The following is a 22,170-nucleotide window of genomic DNA, read 5'->3' as shown; positions in this document are numbered from 1 at the left end:
GGGCCTTTATGTTCCTCCCTTAATTTTGGGAGAAATTAAGAATCATTCAAACTCTCTCCCTGCTGGAAATCCACCCTGGATTTACAGATGGAAAACGTTCTTGAGCCAGGTCTGGGCAGAAACATTTTGTGCTGGCTGAGTTTGGGGTGCCTCAGTGATTCAAATCCACCTCCAACTTCGAGCTGAGAAAAATTCCGGCTTAAAGATCCAACAGCTGGAACAGAGAGCTTGTTCCTGAGAATGGGGAGGGAAGGCTTGGCTGCACTAATTCCATCATCATGAGACACATGGGCACTGCGAAAAGGGATGTCCAGAGGCAGAAGCAGCACAAGGTGGGATATTAAGCAAATGAAATACTTGGAATTCCAAGCTGTGGGTGTAGGACGGAGAGCTGGAATGTTTGAACCAACATGGACAGAGGATTGACAGTGTGCCAGGCACTGCTGAAATCTCTCYTTGGGATATTGGGAAGGAATTGTACCCTGTGATGATGCTGAGGCCCTGGCACAGGGTGCCCAGAGTTGTTGTGGCTGCTGCTGGATCCCTGRAAGTGTCCAAGGCCAGGCTGGACAGGGCTTGGAGCAGCCTGGGACAGTGGGAGGTGTCCCTGCCATGGCASGGGGTGGCAYTGGATGTTCCATAAGGTTCCTTCCACCCCAAACYGTTCTGTCATGTTTGTGATCTTTCCTGATATATTTGAAAGCTCTGTAGGGATAAAGAGGATTTCTACAGCACTTTGCAATGGAAAATCCACAGAAATGGATAATTATTCAGAGGAATTTGGAAACAATGGTCAGGAGTTTATCCAAGATAAAGCTGGGAACACAGACCTCCTTCTATTGTCTCCCAGGACGTTCTCCTGCCACACAAAGCCCCCTCAGACACACCAAAACACGGTTTAATCCCAAAAAAACAGCTCTSTCCATCCCAACCACCTTTGCCACAGAATTCCTTCAGGCTCCGGCACAGACTGTCAGAAATATCACCCTACAGAAGGAACCACTTCCAAGGAGGATCACAACCCTTGGTCTCTTTTCCTGGGGGCTTCAGCCTCTCCACAGGGATGAAGCCACCCCTGTATCCATGGAGCACTCTCCATCCCACATCCACATCCCATCTCTGTGACAGGCACAGCCCTYGCTGGCTCCTTCCCCTGGAAGGTTTCAGGGTGAGTAGGCTGGGAACACCTTCCCGTTTAATTAAACTGCAGAGTTAATTCTGCAATGACTCAGAGCTGTGTGTGGCTCCCACCCCACCACCTCCTCCGAGTCTGGAATCCTGAGGGATTCCAGCAGCTCCTGCCTGGCACAGGACACTCCCACAGCCATTCCCTGCAGAGCCAGGGACACAGTCCTGAGGATTTACCGTGCTTATGGATTGATTTTTTTGATGCTTAAAAGTGGACGTTCCTGTAAGGGAAAGGTTTCCTAGGGAAAGGAATCTTCTCCCGCGGGTTGGAGTAGAGGTTGGTCCATGAACCTGGATCCACAGGCCCTCACAGACCCCACAGGGGGGCCCAAGACCCCCTGACACCCCGAGGGGCTTTTGGGGGGGGTCTCAGCACTGTCTCTCTCCTCTGCCAAAGCCATGGGAAGGGGGGACCTCAGCTCCCCATCTTTCCCCTCCCAAGAGGATTTCAGCAACCCCTTATCCTCCACCGAAGGGGTCTGAGGGAACTTCAGCTGCCTTCTTCCCTCTGGAAAAGAGACTGGGGAGTCTCTCAGCCCCCTGTCCTTAAAGGTGCTGGGGTCCCCCCTCAGGGGTCTGGGGGGTGCTCAAGTCCCCCTTCAGAGGTTGAGGTCCCACAGCCTCTGGGGGGTCCCTCTGCTCCTCCTCGGGGGTTGAGGTCCGTCAGCTCCCCCTTCTGAGGCTGGGGACCCTCATCCCCCGTCAAAGGCTGTGGGGGTCCCTCAGCCCCCCTTAGGGACCAGGGGGGCTCTCAGCTCCTTCTCAGGGGGACCAGGGGGGGTTCCCTCAGCATCCCCTCTCAGCTTCCACCTCAGAGACCGTGACTTCCTCAGGGGTCGAGGTCCCCCTTCAGTGTCCCCTCAAGTACCGGGGCACCCCTGAGGATCAGGGTGGTCCCTGACCCCCCCATGCCCCCGGGAGCCGGGCCGCACCTTGAGCGTCACATCGCAGAGCTTTCCCTGCCGCCGGATCTCGCCCATCACTCCATAGCCGCGGCTGGGCAGGTCTCCCACCGAGAAATGCACCAGATCCTCGGGATCCAGCTCCGGGTCCGCCGCCGCCGCCGCTTCCAGCATCGTCCCGGCCACTCCCGTGCCGCCGTCGTCCCGCTTCGCCCCCGCCGCGCGCTGGCCCCGCCCGGCCGCCGTATGCGGGGCCACTTCCGGGAGAGACCGGAAGTTACCGTTGCCATAGAACATCCGGAAGTGGACGCTGCCATGGCGACCCCGGACTCCACACCGGGCCCTTCTGTGCAGGGGTCGCAGGTGGGACAGGGACGGGGGGCTACCCAGGGAGTCACCTTCTCCTTCTCAAGGGATGATCGGGGGTCGTGTCCCCCAACAGATGGCGTCAGCCCTCCAGGCATCGCCCCCCTTCCCCGGGGCATCACCCCACACACACCTGGGGAGGTGTATTGGAGAGAAACACAGGGTGATTTGGTTGGGTGGGACCTTAAGGATCATCCAATTTCAGACTCTGCCGTAGGCAGGGACACCTTCCACTATCACAGGCTGCTCCCAGTCCCATCCATCCTGGCCTTGGACACTTCCAGGGATCCAGGGGCAGCCACAGCTTCTCTGGACAAGTCCCAAACCTTGCAGATGGATTTTTCCCAAAGTCCTGCCAAAATCTGCTCCCCTGAGGTGTGGGAAGGGGACTCTCACACTCCCAAGGCTTTGGAGATGTATGGATCATTGTCCCATGAGGCAAACAGGATCGCTGTCCCCTGTGTCTCCAGAGGTGTTTTTCACGTGGATTTTGGTTGTTTTTCACTGGCAGGAGACAACTGAGCACGGGGGGCTTAAGTGGCCGGAAGAGAGTCAAGGTTCTGCATCCAAATCAGAGACCGAACAAACGGTAATTCCAGCTGGGCTGAGTCAGAGTCCTGGAATGGTTTGGGGGGAAAGGGATCTTAAAGCCCATCCAGTTCCACCCCTTCCCTGGGCAGGGACACCTCCTACTGTCCCAGGGTGCTCCAAGCCCCTGTGTCCAACTTGGCTTTGGACACTGCCAGGGATCCAGGGGCAGCCACGACTTCTCTGGACAATCTGTTCCTTCCCATCTCCTTGTGTTTATAAACACTCCCAGGAATAATGGATTTTGTCCTTACATGTCCTTACCTGTCCAAAGTCCCACACCGGGACATTGTTGCAGCAAGGAAAATTCCATTCATTTGGAATTTGTTCCCTTTCTGATTCATAGTGGAGGTTGTCCCTAAAATTTTCCCTTCTTCCATTTCTCTGCTGTTTTTCTTGCTTGGAAGAAATAATTCACAACTGCTCCAACACTGGGTTCTGGGGGGTTTTGGGCAGGGTTCTGTAATCTCTGTGAACTCCTGGGAACAGGAACAAGAGAAGAAGCAGGATCAGGACCAAGACCAAAAGAAGGAGAAAGAGCAGGGGAAGGAGAAGGATGAGGACCAGGAAAGCATCATTTCCTCACTGCTCTCTGACGGGCTCCCCGAGAGCGATACCTCCAGGTATCACCCAAATATTCCCGTTTTAAATCTGACGAATTTTGGTTCAGCTCAAACCTCCATGTTTTATTTTAGAGCAGGCACAGCAGGTAAAGTATGAGAAGGTCAAAAAATCCTGAATGGACCAGAAATCCCAGAGATTTTGTCCAAAACTAGAAGTTGTCACTGCTTCTTACACAATTATTGAGCACACACTGTCTGGAGGAAGTGATTGAGGAAAAACAGGAGATGTGCACATTCCAAGGATTCCAGGATTCCAGTGCTTTAGCAGCTGGATGATCCCTGAGCCCTCTTTCTGTGGGTTTTACTCAGCAGATCCTCCAGCCTGTGGATATTTCCTACAGAAAATTGAAAATCAGGAGTTTATTGGGATTTTAAATTATTTTTTAAAAGGGTACGTGCGACAAAAGAAAATCTCTCTCCCATTCCTGCAAATATTTTTCTTTGCAAGGCTAAGAGGAAGAAAACCTGTGTTATGCAGCGCTCCTGTTCCTGGTACACACGAGGAAACCAGGATCAGTGAGACCCTTTCTCTTTCCACATCCTCAGTTTTCCAAACAGAACAACACCAGAGAGAATTTTCAGGAGCTCTTTGCCCGCAGTTGCTTTCAGTGAGGAATAAAAACTGTGGCTGAACAATTGCTAACACTTTATTTTAAAATTTAACTCCTCTACCTCGCCTTTTTCCTGTCAAATTATGTAAATTTCAGTTTAAGGAATGCAAGTTTCTTCTTTTACTCTTTTTTTCCTCCCTCCTTAGAGAACCAAAGCGAGTCCAGGTGTTCGTGCGAATCAAGCCATCAGCTAATTTTCCCCAAGATATGATCAAGCTTGGGTCAGACAACAAGGTAGAGTAAAGGAAATTAGAAGTGGGAAAGGTTTGGAGTTGGAGTTCAGCTTTTCCCATGGAAAACCAAAATTTTTCCATCCCTTGAGGCTATGGATAACATTTTGGGGGGTGTTCGTTTGTGTGTTGCTGCTTGGGTTTGTCACAGCAAGGAGAATATGGAAAACACACTTCCTGTGCTACAATCTTCAGGAAAACCCTCAAAAGGACTGGGACTGGCTGATCCATGAGGAATTCCCAGTGGTAACCACAATTTGGCACAGTCTRTTTCTATCCTCTCTTATGCAAATTCCTCCCTCTGCCTTGGCCTTCTCTTGCTTAATTAAGAATTTCCCTGAGGCACAAAATCACAGCAAGTTAAACAGATGAGCTTAACCACATTTCCTTTTTGTTTAGAATATTTATCACCAGAAAATGGAGAGCATTTCTAGATATTTTTAGGACATCTAGAGCCATCTAAGGCAGTAAAATAACCCTGTTATTTGTGCTCCCTTTTCTACATAACCCCAGGTCCTCAATTGCTGAAAATCCTCAGGGCTGTTGAATGGATCTTCCTCTCTTTTTGGGTTGCAGAGCATCTTTATCTCCATCCAAAAGAGTCCCAGGGGAGGAGCTGTGAATAACACTCAGACTGACTGGTCCTTCAAGCTGGATGGGCTCCTGCACAACGCTTCCCAGGAACAGGTCTATGAGACTGTGGCAAAGAAACTGGTGGCCAAGGCTTTGCAGGGCTACAATGGTGATTGCTTGTTGTTTTTATTATTTTGATCCTAAATAGAGATTGGATTTGAGGAGGAATCCATTTGCTGCTCTGCCTGAGGTTTTCTCTTCAGTTTATTCTTTTGCTTTTGAATTTTTTAGGCACCATCATGTGCTATGGGCAAACTGGGGCTGGCAAAACCTACACCATGACTGGAGCAACCTCTCATTACAAGCAGCGAGGGATCATCCCCAGAGCTATCCAGCAGGTACTGCATCTGTGGGGAAAAGGAGGTGGGAGAAACATCAAGGAACTCTTCTATCAGCTCTTGTTGAAGTGTTTTCACACAGTGAATATGTTTTATGTGTTTTTTTCCTTCATTTTACCCAAGGGATGATTGGTAAAGAAATAAAGGAATTTTATTGTCATTCTCAGAGGTTGTTCCTGTTAAGCTCCTGTTTAAGTTCTCACTGCTCCCCAAATGTCATCAAGCCTTCAAAAGAGGTGTTTTCCAAACTGTCATTTTGTGAAATCAGGTTCAAACTGATCATAAAAGCATTAAAAAATGCCTCTGAGGCACAGAGGCCCTGGCACAAGGTGCCCACAGAAGCTGTGGCTGCCCCTGGATCYCTGGAAGTGTCCAAGGCCAGATTGGACAGGGCTTGGAGCACCTTTGGACAGTGGGAGCTGTCCCTGCCTCTGGAAGGGATGGAATTSGATGGGCTTAAAGGTCCCTTCCATCGCAAAACCATTCCAGAATTCCGTGACTCTCTAAGATCATTGAATGCAAATCCAAGTTGAACTCTCCAAGACCACAGCTCAGATTTAGCCCCACACACCCCAAGATGCACTTGGAGCTGTTCAGAACTATCTCTCTATAAATATCTATCTCTCTATAAATATCTATCTCTATATAAATATTTATCACTGTGTTACATACATTTATATCTTATATATACATTAACACATTTATTTACATTTTATATCTATTTATATCTTACATCTGTTTATATCACACCCATTTATATCTTAGAGCAACATCTACATCAATATCTTTTCTGAAAAACTGTGAATAGCTCAAAATCCTGCCTGTGAACAGAGACAAACTCTTTGTGTTTGTGCAGATCTTCAAAGCAGCCACAGAATTCCTCAATATCCTGGTCACCGTCCGGATTTCCTACCTGGAGATCTACAACGAGGTCCTGTTTGACCTGCTGGCACCAGGGCTGGGCCGAGGGATCAAGGACTCCCAGCTGGCTGTCCTGGACGGCCCCCAGGGTGTTTATGTCAAGGGTCTCTCCATCCACCCAGTCAGCCACGAGGAGGAGGCTCTGCATCTCCTCTTTGAGGCAAGAAAACCCAAATATTCTGTTTCATCCYGTGGTTGTGGTTGGCGGCTGAGGGAGGAGGCAGAAGAGCAGGAGTGGGTGGCCAAGGTGGTGGAAGGAGGTTCAACCATCCCTCTTTATTGTGGCTAGAACAACTGGAAACCCTTGATCTCTCAAGGAAAATGCCCCTGGCTCAGGGATTCTGGAAGATGCTCTAAGAGGAGATGATTTGGGATGATCCTGGCACTGCTGGAATTCACAGCAGGACTGTTCACATGATGGGTGTGGTTTTGAAGGGATGTGGATTGCTTAGATCAGCATCTTTTCCTTGTAGCTCATTCAGTTCATGAGGAAAGCAGGGATAAATAATTGGATTGGGATGCAGGAAGTGTATTCTGACCCAGAGCCATCTGGTGTCCTTAAAATAATTTGATTTTAATCTTAAAATCCTTAAAATCTGGTGTCCTCAGCTCTGGAATGTGCAGGGACTGCCTTTTTCTTTTTAAAGAGTAGAAGGAAGATGATGATGTCTGGAAAAGCTGGGAATGTCCAGCCTGGAGAAGACTCCAGGGAGACCTTAGAACACTTTCCAGTGCCTAAAGGGGCTCCAGGAGAGCTGGCATGGGACTGAGGACAAGGGATGGAGGGGCAGGACACAGGGAATGGCTTCCCACTGCCASAGGGCAGGGATGGATGGGATATTGGGAAGGAATTCCTGCCTGGGAGGAATTTTCCAGAGCAGCTGTTGCTGCCCCTGGATCCCTGGAAGTGTCCAAGGCCAGGGATGGGGCTTGGAGCACTCTGGGATAGTGGGAGGTGTCCCTGTCCATGACAGGGTGAAATGGGATGATCCTTAAAKYCCCTTCCAACCTCCCTTTGTGTTCCTGTCAGAGATTCAGATCTGTGGCCGTTCAAAGTTTGGGGAACTCTTTGCTTTTCCAGTCATCGGGAAATGGAAAGAGCCATGGAGATGTTGCCTGGGTGGTCCTCAAAGAAACCACAATTCCATGAGCTGAGTCTGGAATTTTCTCTCCATTGGCAGGGTGAGACCAACAGAGTGATAGCAGAGCACACCCTCAATAAGAATTCCTCAAGATCCCACTGCATCTTCACCATGTACATTGAGGTGAGAGCTCCAGCGTTGTTCCTAGGGATTGGAAGGACTTTCTAGGGATTCAAGAGGATCTCTGCCGTCTGTTTTTTCCTGTRTTTTGGTTTTGTCTGCTCCTAAGTGCAGTTTCTCTTCTCCTCTCCCTCAGTGTCGTTCCAGAGATTACACAAATCTCAAATGCCTTAAATCCAAACTCACCTTAATTGACCTGGCAGGATCTGAGAGACTGAGCAAGACCGGGGTGAGTGATGGGAGCTCCTTAGGTCCCTTTGGGCCCCTCACTGTGGGAAAAACAGGGCAGGGAATGGAGCTGAGAAGAGTCTGGAGCCCCAGGAGAGGCTGAGGGAGCTGGGGGGGCTCAGCCTGGAAAAAAGGGGGCTCAGGGGGGACCTTGTGGCTCTGCACAACTCTCTGACAGGAGGGGACAGTGGGGAGGTGTTTGGGATCTGCTCCCAGGGAACAGGGACAGGACGAAATGGCTTCAGGGGGAGGGTCAGATTGGATACTGGGAAAATTCCTTCCTGGAAAGGGCTGTCCAGTCCTGGCACGGCTGCTCAGGGCAGGGRTGGTTCCCCATCCCTGGAGGGATGTAACACCCATATGGATGTGGCATTTGGGGATGTGGGGCAGTGGTGGCCTTGGCAGTGCTGGGGCATGGTTGGACTCMATGATCTTGGAGGCCTTTACCAACCKCAGCAATTCCCTGATTCCATAATGTTCTGTGGATCATTATGTCRATCACACTCAAAATTACATCAGCCCTGCGGAGTTTTCCCTTGGTAAGGAATATTCTCTGTTTTATTCTCTTTTCCATTGCAGTCTGAAGGCCTGGGCCGGGTAGAAGCCGCCTACATCAACAAATCCCTGTCGTTCCTGGAGCAGCTCGTCATCGCCCTGGCTGATCCCAAGCGGGAGCACATTCCCTTCCGGCAGAGCAAACTCACCCATGTCCTCAGGGACTCACTGGGTAAGAGCTGGCAATTCCAACAGCCCCAAATAGCTCCTGGAAAACTGGCGCTTCAATGGACATATCAAATTCTAAAACCATAATAKATCATGGAATCCTAGAATGGTTTGRGTTGGAAGGGACCTTGAGGATCATTCAGTGCCACCCCCTGCCATGRCAGGGACACCTCCCACTATTCCAGGGTGTTCCAAGCTCTGTCCAACYTGGCCTTGAACACTGCCAGGGATCCAGGGTCAGTCACAGCTTCTCTGGGCATCCTGGAAAAACAGAACCTTTATAAACACCTGGAACYCAGAGATTTTATTCCCATCTTCTTCCTGCATCCTCATTCCATGAGAAAAAAATTCACCTTTTATTTTTAAGTCCCTCTGTGCTCCTGTGTTTCTATGCCCTTTAGAGGGACAGTTAYACCCTAGCTGTGTCCTTTTTGCTTCTATGAGCTGCAGGTAGCCTTGGGTGAAATATTGGGAAGGAATTCYYGGCTGTGAGGGTGGAGAGAYCCTGGCACAGGGTGCCCAGAGCAGCTGTGGCTGCCCCTGGATCCCTGGAAGTGCCCAAGGCCAGGTTGGACACTTGGGGCACCCTGGGATAGTKGGAGGTGTCCCTGTCTGTGGCAGGGGTGGCACTGGATGATCCTTGATGTTCCTTTCATCCCAAACCATTTAGGGATTCCTCTCCTCTATTTTAATCAGCACACAGTGTAACACACTGCAGAAAAGGAAGCAACAACAACCCCCTCCCCCCCTGCCCCCAATTATATTATTTGCTTTATTTTCATTATAATTTTTTCCCAGGGGGAAACTGCAACACTGTCCTGGTGACAAACGTCTCTGGGGAACCTACACATCTGGAAGAGACTGTGAGTTGAAGGGATTCCTGCAGAATCCAAGCCTTGTTCCGGCTTGGTTTAAGGAACAATCTGTGGAGGGATTTGGCAGAGAAACCTCCTGCTTAATTCATCCCAAGCTTTGGAGAGCTCATTTTATCCCAACGGCTCAAAACCAGACTCCTGTCAGATGAGAGCCTGGAGCAGAGCTGGCAGGAGCTGCTCAGATTTAAGCTCACTGGAGAGTTATTATTATTATTATTATTATTATTATTATTATTATTATTATTATTATTATTATTATATATTTCCATGGGCCATCACATCATGGATTCACTGAAATATCAGCAGTTCATGGCAGAGCTGAGCTGGCTCCCTGCTGGAGCAGGAATTAGGAGGAACCTCCCAAGAGGTTGTTTTTTAACCTGTGAAATGWTAAAATTGGTGAAAATCCCTGTGTAAACTGGATCTGTAGCAAACAGGAGGGAATCMCTTGGAGCAGTTCAAGCAGTTCATAGATTTTGTATTTTCATAGATTTTGTATTTCTCTGGACTTGGATCTGATAGAATAAAACAGAAACAGATTAGGAAAATGTTAATATTGCTTTTATTAACTTTAAACCTTTAACCCTTTGTGTTGCAGCTGTCTTCCCTTCGCTTTGCCACCAGGATGAACTGGGTGACAGCAGAGCCTGTCCCCAACGGAGTCTTTTACCGGGAGGTATGGACAGGAGGGGCCTGGAGAAAGGGGAATTCTCCCAGGTTCATTAATTTAATTTCCAAACCAGAGGAAAATTAGGCAGGTTAATGAATGACCCTTCTTCAGCCAAGCTGACGCTGCTCATTTTAGGTGGATGATAAAACAGACCAATATTAACATTTTTATARGGACTGAATTACAGTTACCTGGTCTAAGGTAAAGCCATGCAGGAGGTCACATCTTCCCTGACACCTGGGAATTCTTTCTCCTGCATATCCCAATTTTTTCTGATAAATTTCAGCCCCTAATAGAGAGATTTTATTGTGAATTTTTCCCTTGATATGCAGGGAAATCATCTCCAGTTCTCCTGCAGTTTTATCCCCATTGCTGCTGGTAACAAAACAGCTTTTCCACAATTATAAAACTTGTTAATCAAGGAAGTCATTTAAAGGAAGGGATCATAGGATATTAGAGTGCACTTTCAGAGTGAAAAACAAACTGGAGGAGCTGAAAWTGGAAGGAAACTTTGTGCTTTGGTGCTCCAGAGGTCACTTCAAAGCTGCTCAGTGTCCACTTCTCCCTGAATCCCAAGATTTGTGTACTCACCTTTCTGGAAATTCATTTGAAATAGTGGATCCTTGAAGATATTCCAGTTGTGGAGAAATCCAGTCAAATATAGCACAGGAAAATCTCTCCTTTGTCCCAGTTAATGTCAGAGCTGCTGARTTGAGGGCAGAGGTGAGCCCTGCGCAATGCTTGGCTTCCAGGATAACATCCCAGAACCCGGAACTGATGGTCCCTGCAATTCCAGACCAGGAAATCATCACATTAAAAAGCAGGTGGCCCTGCTTTGATGACTTAGGCAGACTCTGCAGGCGGGAAACTGTCCTGGTAGAAACTGATCACAGGCAAAATGATTTCCAGACCCACTAACTCCCTGCTGCAAGCCCTGAGGGAGCTGGGATCCAGCTGGGATGTTCTTCAGCAGCCAATTCTGTGCTGCTTTTAGCAGGGTTTCATTTYTCCCATATAATTTAGTCATTTGCTCACCCTTTTTTCCCTGTTAGGTGTCAGTAAAGGCTTTGGAGGAGGAGATCCATCTCCTGAAGCAGGAGCTGATCATGCAGGACTGCTTGGTAAGGAGCTCTTAACTCAGGGTTCCATGGAGTTGTGTCCTCCCTTCTGCTTCCAGCACCATTCTTTGGGGTACAGGGAAAACTCTCAAGACCCTACACAAAGAGATTGTGTTGGGACTTCAATCTCCAGCCACTGGAAATGAGTTTTGGGCTTTTTCCAGACTCTTGGTGCCCTTCTGTTGGTTGGTTGCTCCCAAATCCCATCTCCTGCCAAGTCAGGTGATGAGAATCCCAATCAGAAATGGGCACAGCAGTGCTGAGTGTTTGCCACACCAGTGGAATCACAGAATTCAAGAATGGTTTGGSTTGGAAGGACCTTAAGGATCATCCCATTCCATCCCCTGTCCCATGGCAGGGACACCTCCCACTATCCCAGGGTGCTCCAAGCTSCATTCAACCTGGCTTTGGACACTTCCAGGGATCCTGGGGCAGCCACAGCTGCTCTGGGCACCCTGTGCCACCCTCACAGCCAAGAATTCCTTCYTTAAATCCAGTCTGAATCTCCTTGCTTTTAGTTAAAAGCCATCACTCCTTGTCCCACAAGAGGACCTTCTCAAAGCTTTGTCCCCRTTGTTCTCAAAGGCTCCCTCAGCTGTTTGTAATTCCCTAATTCTCAGTTTTCCATCTTCTTTTTAGGCAAATCGTTCCATCCCAACTTACACCCCTCTGACTGCAGCCCAGAGAGGAGAAATCAGATCTCAAGTGCAGGAATACCTCCGAGGAACCATTGAGGAAATCGATGTAAGTAGTGAAAAAAGGACCTAAATCCTGATCCCACCCCATTTTCCTCCAAGAAAGGAGCAGTGAAAATATCTTTTGAAAAGGTTGTTTTTTACCCCAAAATCACTACAGAATTGTAATTTMATTTCTTGTTGCCTTTAAAGTCTGTTGTTTTGTTTTCATTCAGTTTTTGCTGGTTTGGAAGCTCTGGGAGACTTTTCCTTGGTCTTAAAACCCTTTAAATTATTTYATTTGGAACTTCTTCACAGAATTAATACCAAAAGTGATGGCTTTGTACCTCTCTTCCTCAGATTGTGAATGTCAGGCAGATCCAGGAGGTGTTTAGACAGTTCAAGGTGATTGTAAGGTAAGTGCATCAAATYCCAGACTGGTTTAGGTTGGGAAGAATCTTAAGGATCATCCCATTCCACCCCTGCCATGGGCAGGGACACTTCCCACTATCCCAGGGTGTTCCAAGCCCCATCCAACCTGGATTAAAGGTTCAAATAAGGTGATGGGATTGATCAGAGTTAGTAGGGCTTGATCTGGACCATTAAAGCTTCTGGAAAGTATTAAAATAACCATAAAAAATCTTCAGCATCAAAGAGCCTTAAAGGAATGTAATGGAAAAGGGGAGGAGAGGAGCGGACAAAGGTTATGGTGGGAAGCACGGGAGGAGCAAGGAAGGGGTTTGAGGGATAAAAACCCAGGTAAAAGGTGTTTTCCTTTGAGAATCTGACTTTGGTGGGGATCCCAGGCTCTGTCATGGGGGACAGGATTCCTAAAGGGCTGTTTTGTCCTTAGCCAACAGGAGGAGAAGGTGGAGCACAGGCTTCGGAGCAAGTACAGGCGGAGACGCAGAGATGGCCTCGAGTCTGAGTCTGACTCYGAGTCGGAGTCGGACTCTGAGCCCAGCTCTGATCTGCAGCTTGAGGGTGACGAGGAGGAGCTCCTGACAATGGTAATGTTCCTAGGAATGGGAATGCCAGCCTTAGAACTGGCTCCTTTGCTGCCAAAATGGGAATTGTCTCAAATGCAGCTTTTCCCTGTTGCGATCAAACTCAGAAATGTCAATGGGGAGAGTTTGTAAAAAAATGTGTCCAGAGCAGAGATGCAACACTAACAAAGAGGAATTCTGTCAGCATTGGRATTAATTCAGCTCTTTATCTGAACAGAATAATTTATTAAAAGGGAATTAGAATCCCAGAATGGGTTGGGATGGAAAGAATGCTAAAGACCATCCCATTCCATGGGAAGGGACATCTTCCACTATCCAGGTTGCTCCAAACAAAATCCAGCCTGGCCTTGGACACTTCCAGGCATGGAACAGCCTTCACTGGGCAGCTGTGCCAGGGCCTCCCCACCCTCACTGACAGGAATTCCTTCCAAATATCCCATTTAAACATTCTGCCTCTGAGTTTAAAGCCTCTTCCCCTTGTCCTGTACAATACAATCTCCAAAGTGACCTGTCTGTCCCTGGGTTGGAGAAGGTGAGGTCCTGCCTCTGCTGAGATCCCTCTTTTAATCCTTATAATTTCTGGAGCCAAGTATATAAACCACAAATCCTGCTGTGGACTCTCTCACAGAGTTTTTAAATCCCAGATCACGCTGTACCATGGGATGGAAGAGCTGCTGCATGAGGCCTGTACAGCTTCTATGGTGTAGCCACATGGTTTATTCCTTTCTGTTTCCAGGCAAGTGACATTGATATGGATGAGGATTTGGACGAGGAAGGGGATGGAGARACTCTTGGGACTGGAAGTCCTTCTGCAACCCCCATTCCTAGTGGGAAGAAGGAAGCCAGGAAGGGCGAGGAACACCTCATGTGAGTTAAGGAGCCAGGCAGCTTTCCTTCATCTCTGCTAATCATGGAATCATGGAATTGTTGAGGTTGGAAAAGCCATCCAAGACTATTGAGTCCAATCATTCCCCAGCCCTGTCAAGGCCACCCCTAACTGTGTCCCCAAGTGCCACATCCACAGGGCTGTTASATCCCTCCAGGGATGGGGACTGCCCCTKCCCTGGCCATCTGTGCCAGGGCTGGACAGCCCTTTCCAGGAGGAACCTCCAATATCCAACCTGACCCTCCCCTGGCACAGCTTAAGGCCATTTCCCCTWGTTCTGTCCTTTGTTCCCTGGCCCCTGCTGTCACCAGCACACACAGGGCTTTTCCTAGCTTCCCAGCTGCTCTTCCCAATCCTTGTGGTACCCCAAGTGCAGGACTGAGCAGTGGCCAGCTATGGTCAGGCAGGAATGTGCAGCACATGGAGGAAGGAATGGAGGGAGCTGGCAGAGGAGCAGAGAGCGAGATTTTGGCAGGGAGGGGGGAACCAGTGAGTCCTGAGCAGAGAAAGATCCTGCTGTTTACAGAAGTAAATCCCTGTTTGATTCCTTCCTGCCATTTCCCCAAAATCCCCATGCCAGGGAGCAGAGGAACCACCAAGGCTTTGGTGCCCACATGACCCCTGTGCTCTGCTGTGCTGGTCTGTTTTTAGGGAGACACCAGGAGAACTGGCAAACATTCTTCTGTCTGTCCTCCAAGTCACACTCTCCCGGTCACACTATTCCTTAGGAAGGAGTTCCCTGTGAAGGTGGGAAGGCTGTGTCCAAAGAAACTGTGGCTGCCCCTGGATCCCTGGCAGTGGCCAAGGCCAGGCTGGACAGGGCTTGGAGCAGCCTGGGACAGTGGGAGGTAGAATGGGATGGGCTTTAAGGTCCCTTCCAACTAAAACCATTCCGTGACTCCATGATGATTCTGTTCCCTGCAGTTAAAGCTGGCGGGGTTTGTGGAAGGAAAGGAACAGGGAACCAGGCTTGGTTTAGATGTGGCATTGGATCAARTCCTTGGAGATTTGTTTTGGAGAGGGTTATTCTTTGTCCAGGTGTGCCCAAAGCTGGACTGTAGTCCTTGTGATCCTTCTCAGGAGAGCTCTTCCAGCCTGGCCTGTGTTCCAAAGAGTCCAGGACAGCTCCTCCACCCGAAAGATTAAGGATTTGTGGGAACAAGGCTGATTTTCTTCCATGTCAGTGGATATTTCCCGGGAAACTTTGGTAGAAGCTACCTCAGATCACCAGTTTTGAAATAAGCAAAGCCAAAACCCACAGTGTGATTTGGTTCCCGTTTCCTCTGATGAACAAATCAATGAATTTGGTTCATCTTTTCCCCTCCTCCCAGGAAGGAACCAAGTGGGAGCTCTCTTCCTGATGGTCAGGATGACCATTCTTCACTGCCAAAAAGGCCCACCAAGGATCTGGATCAGGAAGGGAGAAGAAAGGAGCAGGACGGTGCAGCCTCCTCAATCCCACATCCAAAGAAGGGCTCCCGCAAGTCCAGGTAGGTTTTCCTGGGGAGGGAGTAGATCCCCTTTGCCAGAGGGTGGTTTACCTGGAATGATTGGGTTGTGTTCCCTGAGTACAAGCACAAGGCAAAGAGGAGAGGTTTGGAGATCTTCAGGGCTGGGTGTGCCCCTCTCCTGCTGCCCTGCCRGAGATCAGCCCAGGATGTGGTTTCCGCATCCTGGCATTGCAGTGAAGCTGTTGCAGAATTCACTCCTGGAACTCCTCACCCCGTTTCCATTCCCTCCGTGCCCTCCACGTGGGATTTGTGTCTCTCTGCCATTCCCAAGGCTGGCAGGACAGGCTGCTGCAGCTGCAGCTGCAGGAGGCACATCCCAGAGCACTTGCAGCAGCTCAGAGCTGGCTCCTGGAGCTGGAGCTGTGGCACTTTTCCCAGGGGCTGTTGTTTACAGCCCTGTGCCAGCATTTTGGCACGGGAATAGCGTCACACAGTCCTGGAGGAGCTGGAAAATGCCCTTAAGAGGTCACTCAGGGAAGGCTGTAGCTGGAATTTGGCTTTGCCCAGGCTGGAGTGAGGAATGTGGAGTCTTCTGGGCACCTGCATTGGAATGAGATGAATTTTAAGGTCCCCTCTAACCCAAATTATTCCATGATTTTTTGTTTCTTCTTTCTGTTCCCAAATCCATCCTGCTCTCCAGGAATATCAACAGCACAGAGCAGCATCTGAGGACATTTTCCCTCCTTTTGCCTAGAGTGGTTCAGATTAGAATAACACCAGGCGTTCATGGGGGCTCTTTGGCATCCAAGCCATTTCATAGAAAAGTCAGGAATGACATGTGACACTTGGAATTCAGACTTGGAAAACAGGCAGGACTTCCAAGGCATGGCAGCAGCATTGTGGAACCCTCAGAGCCCTGGGGTTTGGTTGGCAGAGGGGGCTAATCCGTGCTGGGAATCCAGCATGGAAAGAGCAAAGGCATTTGTTTAACAATAGGGAGGAACAATATCCATTATTTCTGTGAAAGTTCAACCCATGAAAGGCCTGCTTTCCAGGGAATACTCAATTCTGAGGCATCTCCTGAGGAATATGGTGTCTGTGTAAAGAACTTTGTTCTGGGAGTAGCCTGGGGGACGGTGGGTGTTGGGGTTGGCACAGGAATGGTGTCAGGGAGCAGCCAAGACAGAGAGACCCCAAAGGAACCCATTGAAATCCCATCAAATCTCAGCTACGGCCATTCCCAAGGATGGGGAGGCCACACCTCAAATCCTGTGTCCAGTTCTGGGCCCCTCCTGACAGGAGAGACCTGGAGGGCTGGAGCATGTCCAGGGAAGGGAAAGGAGCTGGGGAAGGGTCTGGAGCGCCAGGAGCAGCTCCAGGAGGGATCTGGGAAAGGGGCTCAGGGGSGACCTTGTGGCTCTGCACGACTCCCTGACAGGAGGGGGCAGCCGGGGGGGTTGAGCTCTGCTCCAGGGAACAGGGACAGGAGGAGAGGGAATGACCTCAGGCTAGGTCAGGGGAGGCTCAGATTAGATACTGGGAATGTTCCTTCATGGAAAGGGTGGTCAGGCCTTGGCAGGGGCTGCCCAGGGCAATGGTGGAGTCCCCATCCCTGGAGGGATTTAACAGCGCTGTGGATGTGGCACGTGGGGACATGGGGCAGTGGTGGCCCTGGCAGTGCTGAGGGACAGTTGAACTCTGTGATCGTGGAGGACTTTTCCAAGCTGAACCATTCCGTGATCCCGTGCTGCAGGGCAGGACCAAGTGACCTCCCGTGTCTGTGTCTGGTTTCAGGCCCCACCCATCCCAACAAGAGGCCTTTGAGCTGTTTAAGAAAGAGCCTGGAAAGGAGATCCAGCGGATCTTCAGGGAGAACAAGAGAATCCTCCTGGACAGGAAGCAGAGATGCAAGTTCATAATACAGAGGATCAACCATTGCAAGCGGGAGATGGAGAGAATCCAYGAGACTCTGGAGGCTCAGAAGCGGAAGCGGATACAGGAGGGTGAGGAGGCAGCTTGGGACAGAGATCGAGCGCTGGGCTTTAAGGAACTTGGGGTGGTCATAGAACCATGGAATGGCTTGGGTGGGAAAGGATGTTAAGGATCCTCCCACTGCACCCCTACCATGGGCAGGAACACCTTCCACTGTCCCAGGCTGCTCCAAGCYCCAGTGTTGAACCTGGCCTTGGACACTGCCAGGGATCCAGGGGCAGCCACAACTTCTCTGAGCACCCTGTGSCAGGGCCTCCCCACCCTTCCAGGGAACAATTCCTTCCCAATATCCCRTCTAAACAATTCCAGGGATTTTTTTCCCTGGGAGCCAAGTCAGACCCTCCATCAGGGTGTCATATCTGCAGAGCCCTGCCCCTCTTCTCCACCCTCACCAGAACCTTCCCTTCCTACTCCCCCTCTCCAGGACAATTCACAGACGAGGAAGGACGGGTGATCCTCGATGAGGATGAGTTTGCCCTCATCTTGAGGCTGAAGAAGCTGAAGGAGGAGCACAGGATTTGCTTTGCTGAGCTGCGGGACCTGAAGGTGGAGATCCAGTACTGCCAGAAGCTCGTGGATAAGAGCCGAAAAAAGCTCATCTCAGGTATGGAGCACCAGGGCACAGCAGTCTCCAGGTTATTTGGGATAAATCCAGGCTGGAGCACTCACAAACATCCCAGAATTCCAAAATGGCTTYGGTTGGAAGGGACCTGAAAGCCCATCCAGTTCCAATCCCCTGCCATGGGCAGGGACACCTCCAACTATTCCAGGGTGCTCCAAGCCCTGTCCAACCCAGCCTTGGACACTGCCAGGGATCCAGGGGCAGYCACAGCTGCTCTGGGCACCCTGTGCCAGGGCCTCCCCAYCCTCACAGGGAACACTCTGGCAGTGGCCCTCCAGCCCTTGTCATAGGGACCATCCTCTGTTGTCCTTTTTCCTGTTGCCTTCCAGACTGGAYCTTATTCAGGTTCAGGTGATTTTTTTGGGCCTGACCCTGAATTGCTACTTTCTCTCTCCCAGATAACATCCCTCTGCTCCTTGGTCACATCACTGCCTGGGGGAAAAGCCTTCCACAAGGAACTTGACAACAGTGCTCCCACTGTTGCCTTTGGATCTCATCCTTGATTTTATTTAATAGAGGTGGTGGTTAAGGAATTGCCCTGGCACAGGCCTTTGGCTCTGGATTCCCAATATCTCCTCTGYCCCCCTGAGTTCCAGGTTCCAGAGCTGCAGCCTTGGCCACAGCTCTGCCTGGGGTGATCCCTGCAAATTCCTGGTGGGCTCCACCTTGGAATCCATGGATCCAAACTACCCCTGCAGTATCCCTAGATTTTCCTCTCTAATGGAAGTCAGTCTGTGTAYGAATTCCAGAGTCCCAAACATTTGGATGCTGCACACATGGCAACGTTTGCCAGGGGACAGCTTGGATCCATCAGAGCATCCCACACTGGAAGAAATGCGTRGATCATTCCAGGGATAAACAAGGCCCAGTCACAACTTTGCCACTGGTTTCCATTCAATCCGGGTTTGGCATTTTTGGGTTCCACGTTTGCTGTGTGTTCAAATATCCAGGACTCACCTGGACTAGAAATTTCCCGAAAGTGCCCGGGAAATAAATGCCCAGGATTARTAAGGACATAATTCCCACCTGCTGTGTGTTCTCACTGGCTATTATGGGATGGCAAGTGATTGTGCTTGAGCATGTGGGATTGAAATCCGAGCCCCAGACATGCTGCCCATTCCAAAGGGATTCCAGCAGCTGTGGGACTTGTGGACAGGGACCACCTCCTGGCCATCTCAGCACAGCCAATGGCCTCCTTAAATTAACTTTTCCAATTGTTTAAACTCAAAAGTCTGGAGTTCTGAGCTCCTGTCTGAGGGTTTAAGAGCACTGAGATCCTGCCTGATCTATAGGGAGAAACAATCCACGAATCCTGATCTATAGGGAGAAACAATCCATGAAGCCATTAATTGCCCTTCTTTGCTTTGCAGAATTCCAGATCTGGTACAACGAATCCTTCCTTATCCCTAAACATGTGCAGGAAGCTCTGAAGCCCGGTGGGAACATCAGACCTGGAATGATTCCCATAAACAGAGTCACGCGCCTGGTGAGTTATCCTGGAGTTCTGCTGATTCTCCTTGGGAGCCACGTGTGGGGGGCTGAGGGAATGAGGCAGCCTGAGGAAGGAGGAGGAGGAAGAAAAGGAGGAGGAGGAAGAGAAGAAGGAAAAGGAGGAAAAGGAGGAAAAGGAGGAAAAGGAGGAAAAGGAGGAAAAGGAGGAAAAGGAGGAAAAGGAGGAGGAGACGGAGCTCTGTGAGGCACAAGGGGAATATCTGGAGCCACATCCTGCTGTCACATTCCCCTCACTGTTTAGAGCTAAATCAGAACAGTGACTGGGGCACCTGGGCATCTGTGGAATATCAGGAATTGGGCAAAGTGCCTGGAGGTGCATGGGATGGTTGGGAGCCTGATTCCCAGCCTGTGGGATCCGAGGTTTGCAGCCAAACTCTTGTGGCAATGGTCAGTACCAGTAGAAATCACACTGTGGGAGCCTGGGGTCTTTTCTTATCCTGGAAAAGCACATTTCTGTTCAAATTCCCACTTCCCAGAATTCTTGCATGTAAAAAATATTGSCCAGATGGAAAAGGGGAATTCTGCCCGTCAGGTGAGCTCCCACCTGCAGAGCTGCTCCAGCYCTGGGGCCAACAGCACAAGGACCTGGAGCTGCTGCAGAGAGCCCAGAAGAGAGCACAGAGCTGCTCCCAGGGCTGGAGCCCCTCTGCTCCGGAGCCAGGCTGGGGGAGCTGGGAATGTTCATTTTTTCTTTGGGAAAGTCCCAACCCTTGCAGATTTTTGCCCAAAGCCCTGGCCAAACCTGCTCATCCAAGGTGTGGAAAGGAGAACCTCCCACTCCCAAGGCTTTTCCTGGCTGAACTGGTGTTTGGTGCAGCAAATGGGATCGTCATCCCAGGTCTCCAGATATGTGTTTTTCACATGGAAGGGGGAATGCTTTTCCCTGGCAGGAGGAAGACGAACAGGAAAAGTTTGARCGGATGCAGGAGACAAAGCTGCTGGAGGGCCCGGGCTCCGTATCCTTCTACAGGGCCAGGATGAAGATAGATCAAAAGGTAACTCCAGCTGGGCCCAGAGACAATCCCAGAAGGGACTGGGTTGGAAAGGACCTCAAGGATCATCCAGCATCACCCCCTGCCATGGGCAGGAACACCTCCTGCCATCCMAGGGTGCTCCATACCCTGTTCAACCTGGCCGGGGGTTGGGAACGATAAGCCTGGAGAAGGGAAGGACCCAGGGAGAGCTCAGAGCCCCTTGCAGGGCCTAAAGGGGCTCTAGGAGAGCTGGAGAGGGACTGGGGACAAGGGGTGGAGGGACAGGACACGGGGAATGGCTTCCCAGTGCCAGAGGGCAGGGAGGGATGGGATATTGGGAAGGAATTCATGGCTGGGAGGGTGGGGAGGGGCTGGGATGGAATTCCCAGAGAACTGTCACTGCCCCTGGATCCCTGGCAGTGTCCAAGGCCAGGTTGGACRTTGCAGCTTGGAGCACCCTGGGACAGTGGGAGGTGTCCCTGCCCATGGCAGAGGGTGGAATGAGATCCCAGATGATCCTTAAGACCCCTTTCAACTGCAGCCATTCTGGGATTCCATGAAAACATCTCAAACCCACCTTCTCAGTGCTCAGAAAGTATTTCCAAGGGTTCCTTGTCCCCTCCTTGGAGCCTGCTGGGATCTGCTACCTGCAGAGCAATGCTGGTGTGATGGGGATTTTCCCAGCTTTTCCCAGCACCCCAGCACCACTTGGAAAGCCTGGGAAGGTGTTCGGTTTTATTTTTCAGGCAAAAAAGCTTTTACAGGTGAGAACTGTGCTCTGAGAACTGAGCTGAGGTTAATGATYCCTTTGTGTTCCCTGTTCCCAGCAAACCTTCAAAAGGACCTTAGCATCCCTCCGGAAAATGCGCAGGAAGCCYGGTCTGGTCACATCTGCTGGGAAGAAGAAACCCCTGTCCTTCCTGCCCATGAAATAGCCTGGATCCCAGCATTCCCTCAGGAATGCCACCTCACCAAGTGCCTCAAGCTCGCGTCCACTATTGATTTATACAAATAAACAGCAGGAACGGCGAACCACCCAACCTTTGGGCAGGCAGGGAGTTTTTGGGAATCGATCCCGCTGTTTGGACAGGACATGAGCCAGGCAGTWCAAACAGCACCACTTGTTTTCCTGAGCCTCTGCAGGAGGCAGGGTCACGGCAGAGGGGTTGTTGTGCACATCCCCCAGGCTGCTCCTGGTTCTCTCTTTCCTGGTGCTGGAGTTGCAGGTCTCCTGAGCTTGTTCATGGCTTGGCCTGTTGGACCTGCCTGGAGAAGGCAATGGAACAAACATTCATTTCTGGGTAATCTTGGAATGGTTTTGCTTGGAAAAGCCCTCCAAGGCCAASTCCAACCATTGCCCCAGCAGTGCTAAAGCCACCASTACCCCATGTCCCCAAGTGCCACATCCACAGGGCTGTTAAATCCCTCCAGGGATGGGGACTCTACCCCTGCCCTGGGCAGCTGTGCCAGGGCTGGACAGCCCTTYCCAGGAGGAATTTCCCCAATATCCAACTAAACCTCCTCCTGAGGCTTTTGCCTTTTGTCCTATCACCTGGGAGCAGAGCCTACCTCCCTCCTAGCTCCAACCTTCTCCCAGGGAATTGCAGGGAGCCAAGAGGTTCTTTTCTCCAGGAGGAGCCCCGCCAGCTCCCTCAAAATTATTTGGGAAGCTGGAAGAATGCTGAAAGCCCCAAAGTCACCACCCCACAGCTATCAGAAACATCCCACTGCCAAAACAGTACCAGCCATGGTGGGAACATCCCTAATTCAAGCATC

General features: G+C 50.4%; 1 protein-coding gene across 1 annotated transcript; it reads left to right on the top strand.

The window, feature by feature from the left end:
• The first annotated feature begins 2,081 nt into the window (after nucleotides 1–2,081).
• On the top strand, nucleotides 2,082–21,329 carry KIF9 (kinesin family member 9). Its single transcript, XM_057367844.1, has 23 exons — nucleotides 2,082–2,453; nucleotides 2,968–3,045; nucleotides 3,534–3,667; nucleotides 4,425–4,512; nucleotides 5,085–5,250; nucleotides 5,373–5,479; nucleotides 6,336–6,560; nucleotides 7,582–7,665; nucleotides 7,799–7,891; nucleotides 8,470–8,617; nucleotides 9,412–9,476; nucleotides 10,087–10,164; nucleotides 11,211–11,279; nucleotides 11,916–12,020; nucleotides 12,311–12,366; nucleotides 12,804–12,960; nucleotides 13,694–13,824; nucleotides 15,175–15,333; nucleotides 17,089–17,297; nucleotides 17,711–17,890; nucleotides 19,279–19,394; nucleotides 20,311–20,415; nucleotides 21,222–21,329. The coding sequence occupies exons 1-23, from the start codon at nucleotides 2,097–2,099 to the stop codon at nucleotides 21,327–21,329; spliced, it is 3,018 nt and encodes a 1,005-aa protein (XP_057223827.1). The 5' UTR covers nucleotides 2,082–2,096.
• The last annotated feature ends 841 nt before the right edge of the window (nucleotides 21,330–22,170 follow it).

This window comes from Malurus melanocephalus, unplaced genomic scaffold (assembly GCF_030028575.1).
Source record: "Malurus melanocephalus ecotype Western Australia unplaced genomic scaffold, MMel_1.1 scaffold_86, whole genome shotgun sequence".
Classification (NCBI taxonomy): Eukaryota; Metazoa; Chordata; class Aves; order Passeriformes; family Maluridae; genus Malurus; species Malurus melanocephalus.
This window is presented reverse-complemented; position numbering and strand designations above follow the sequence as displayed.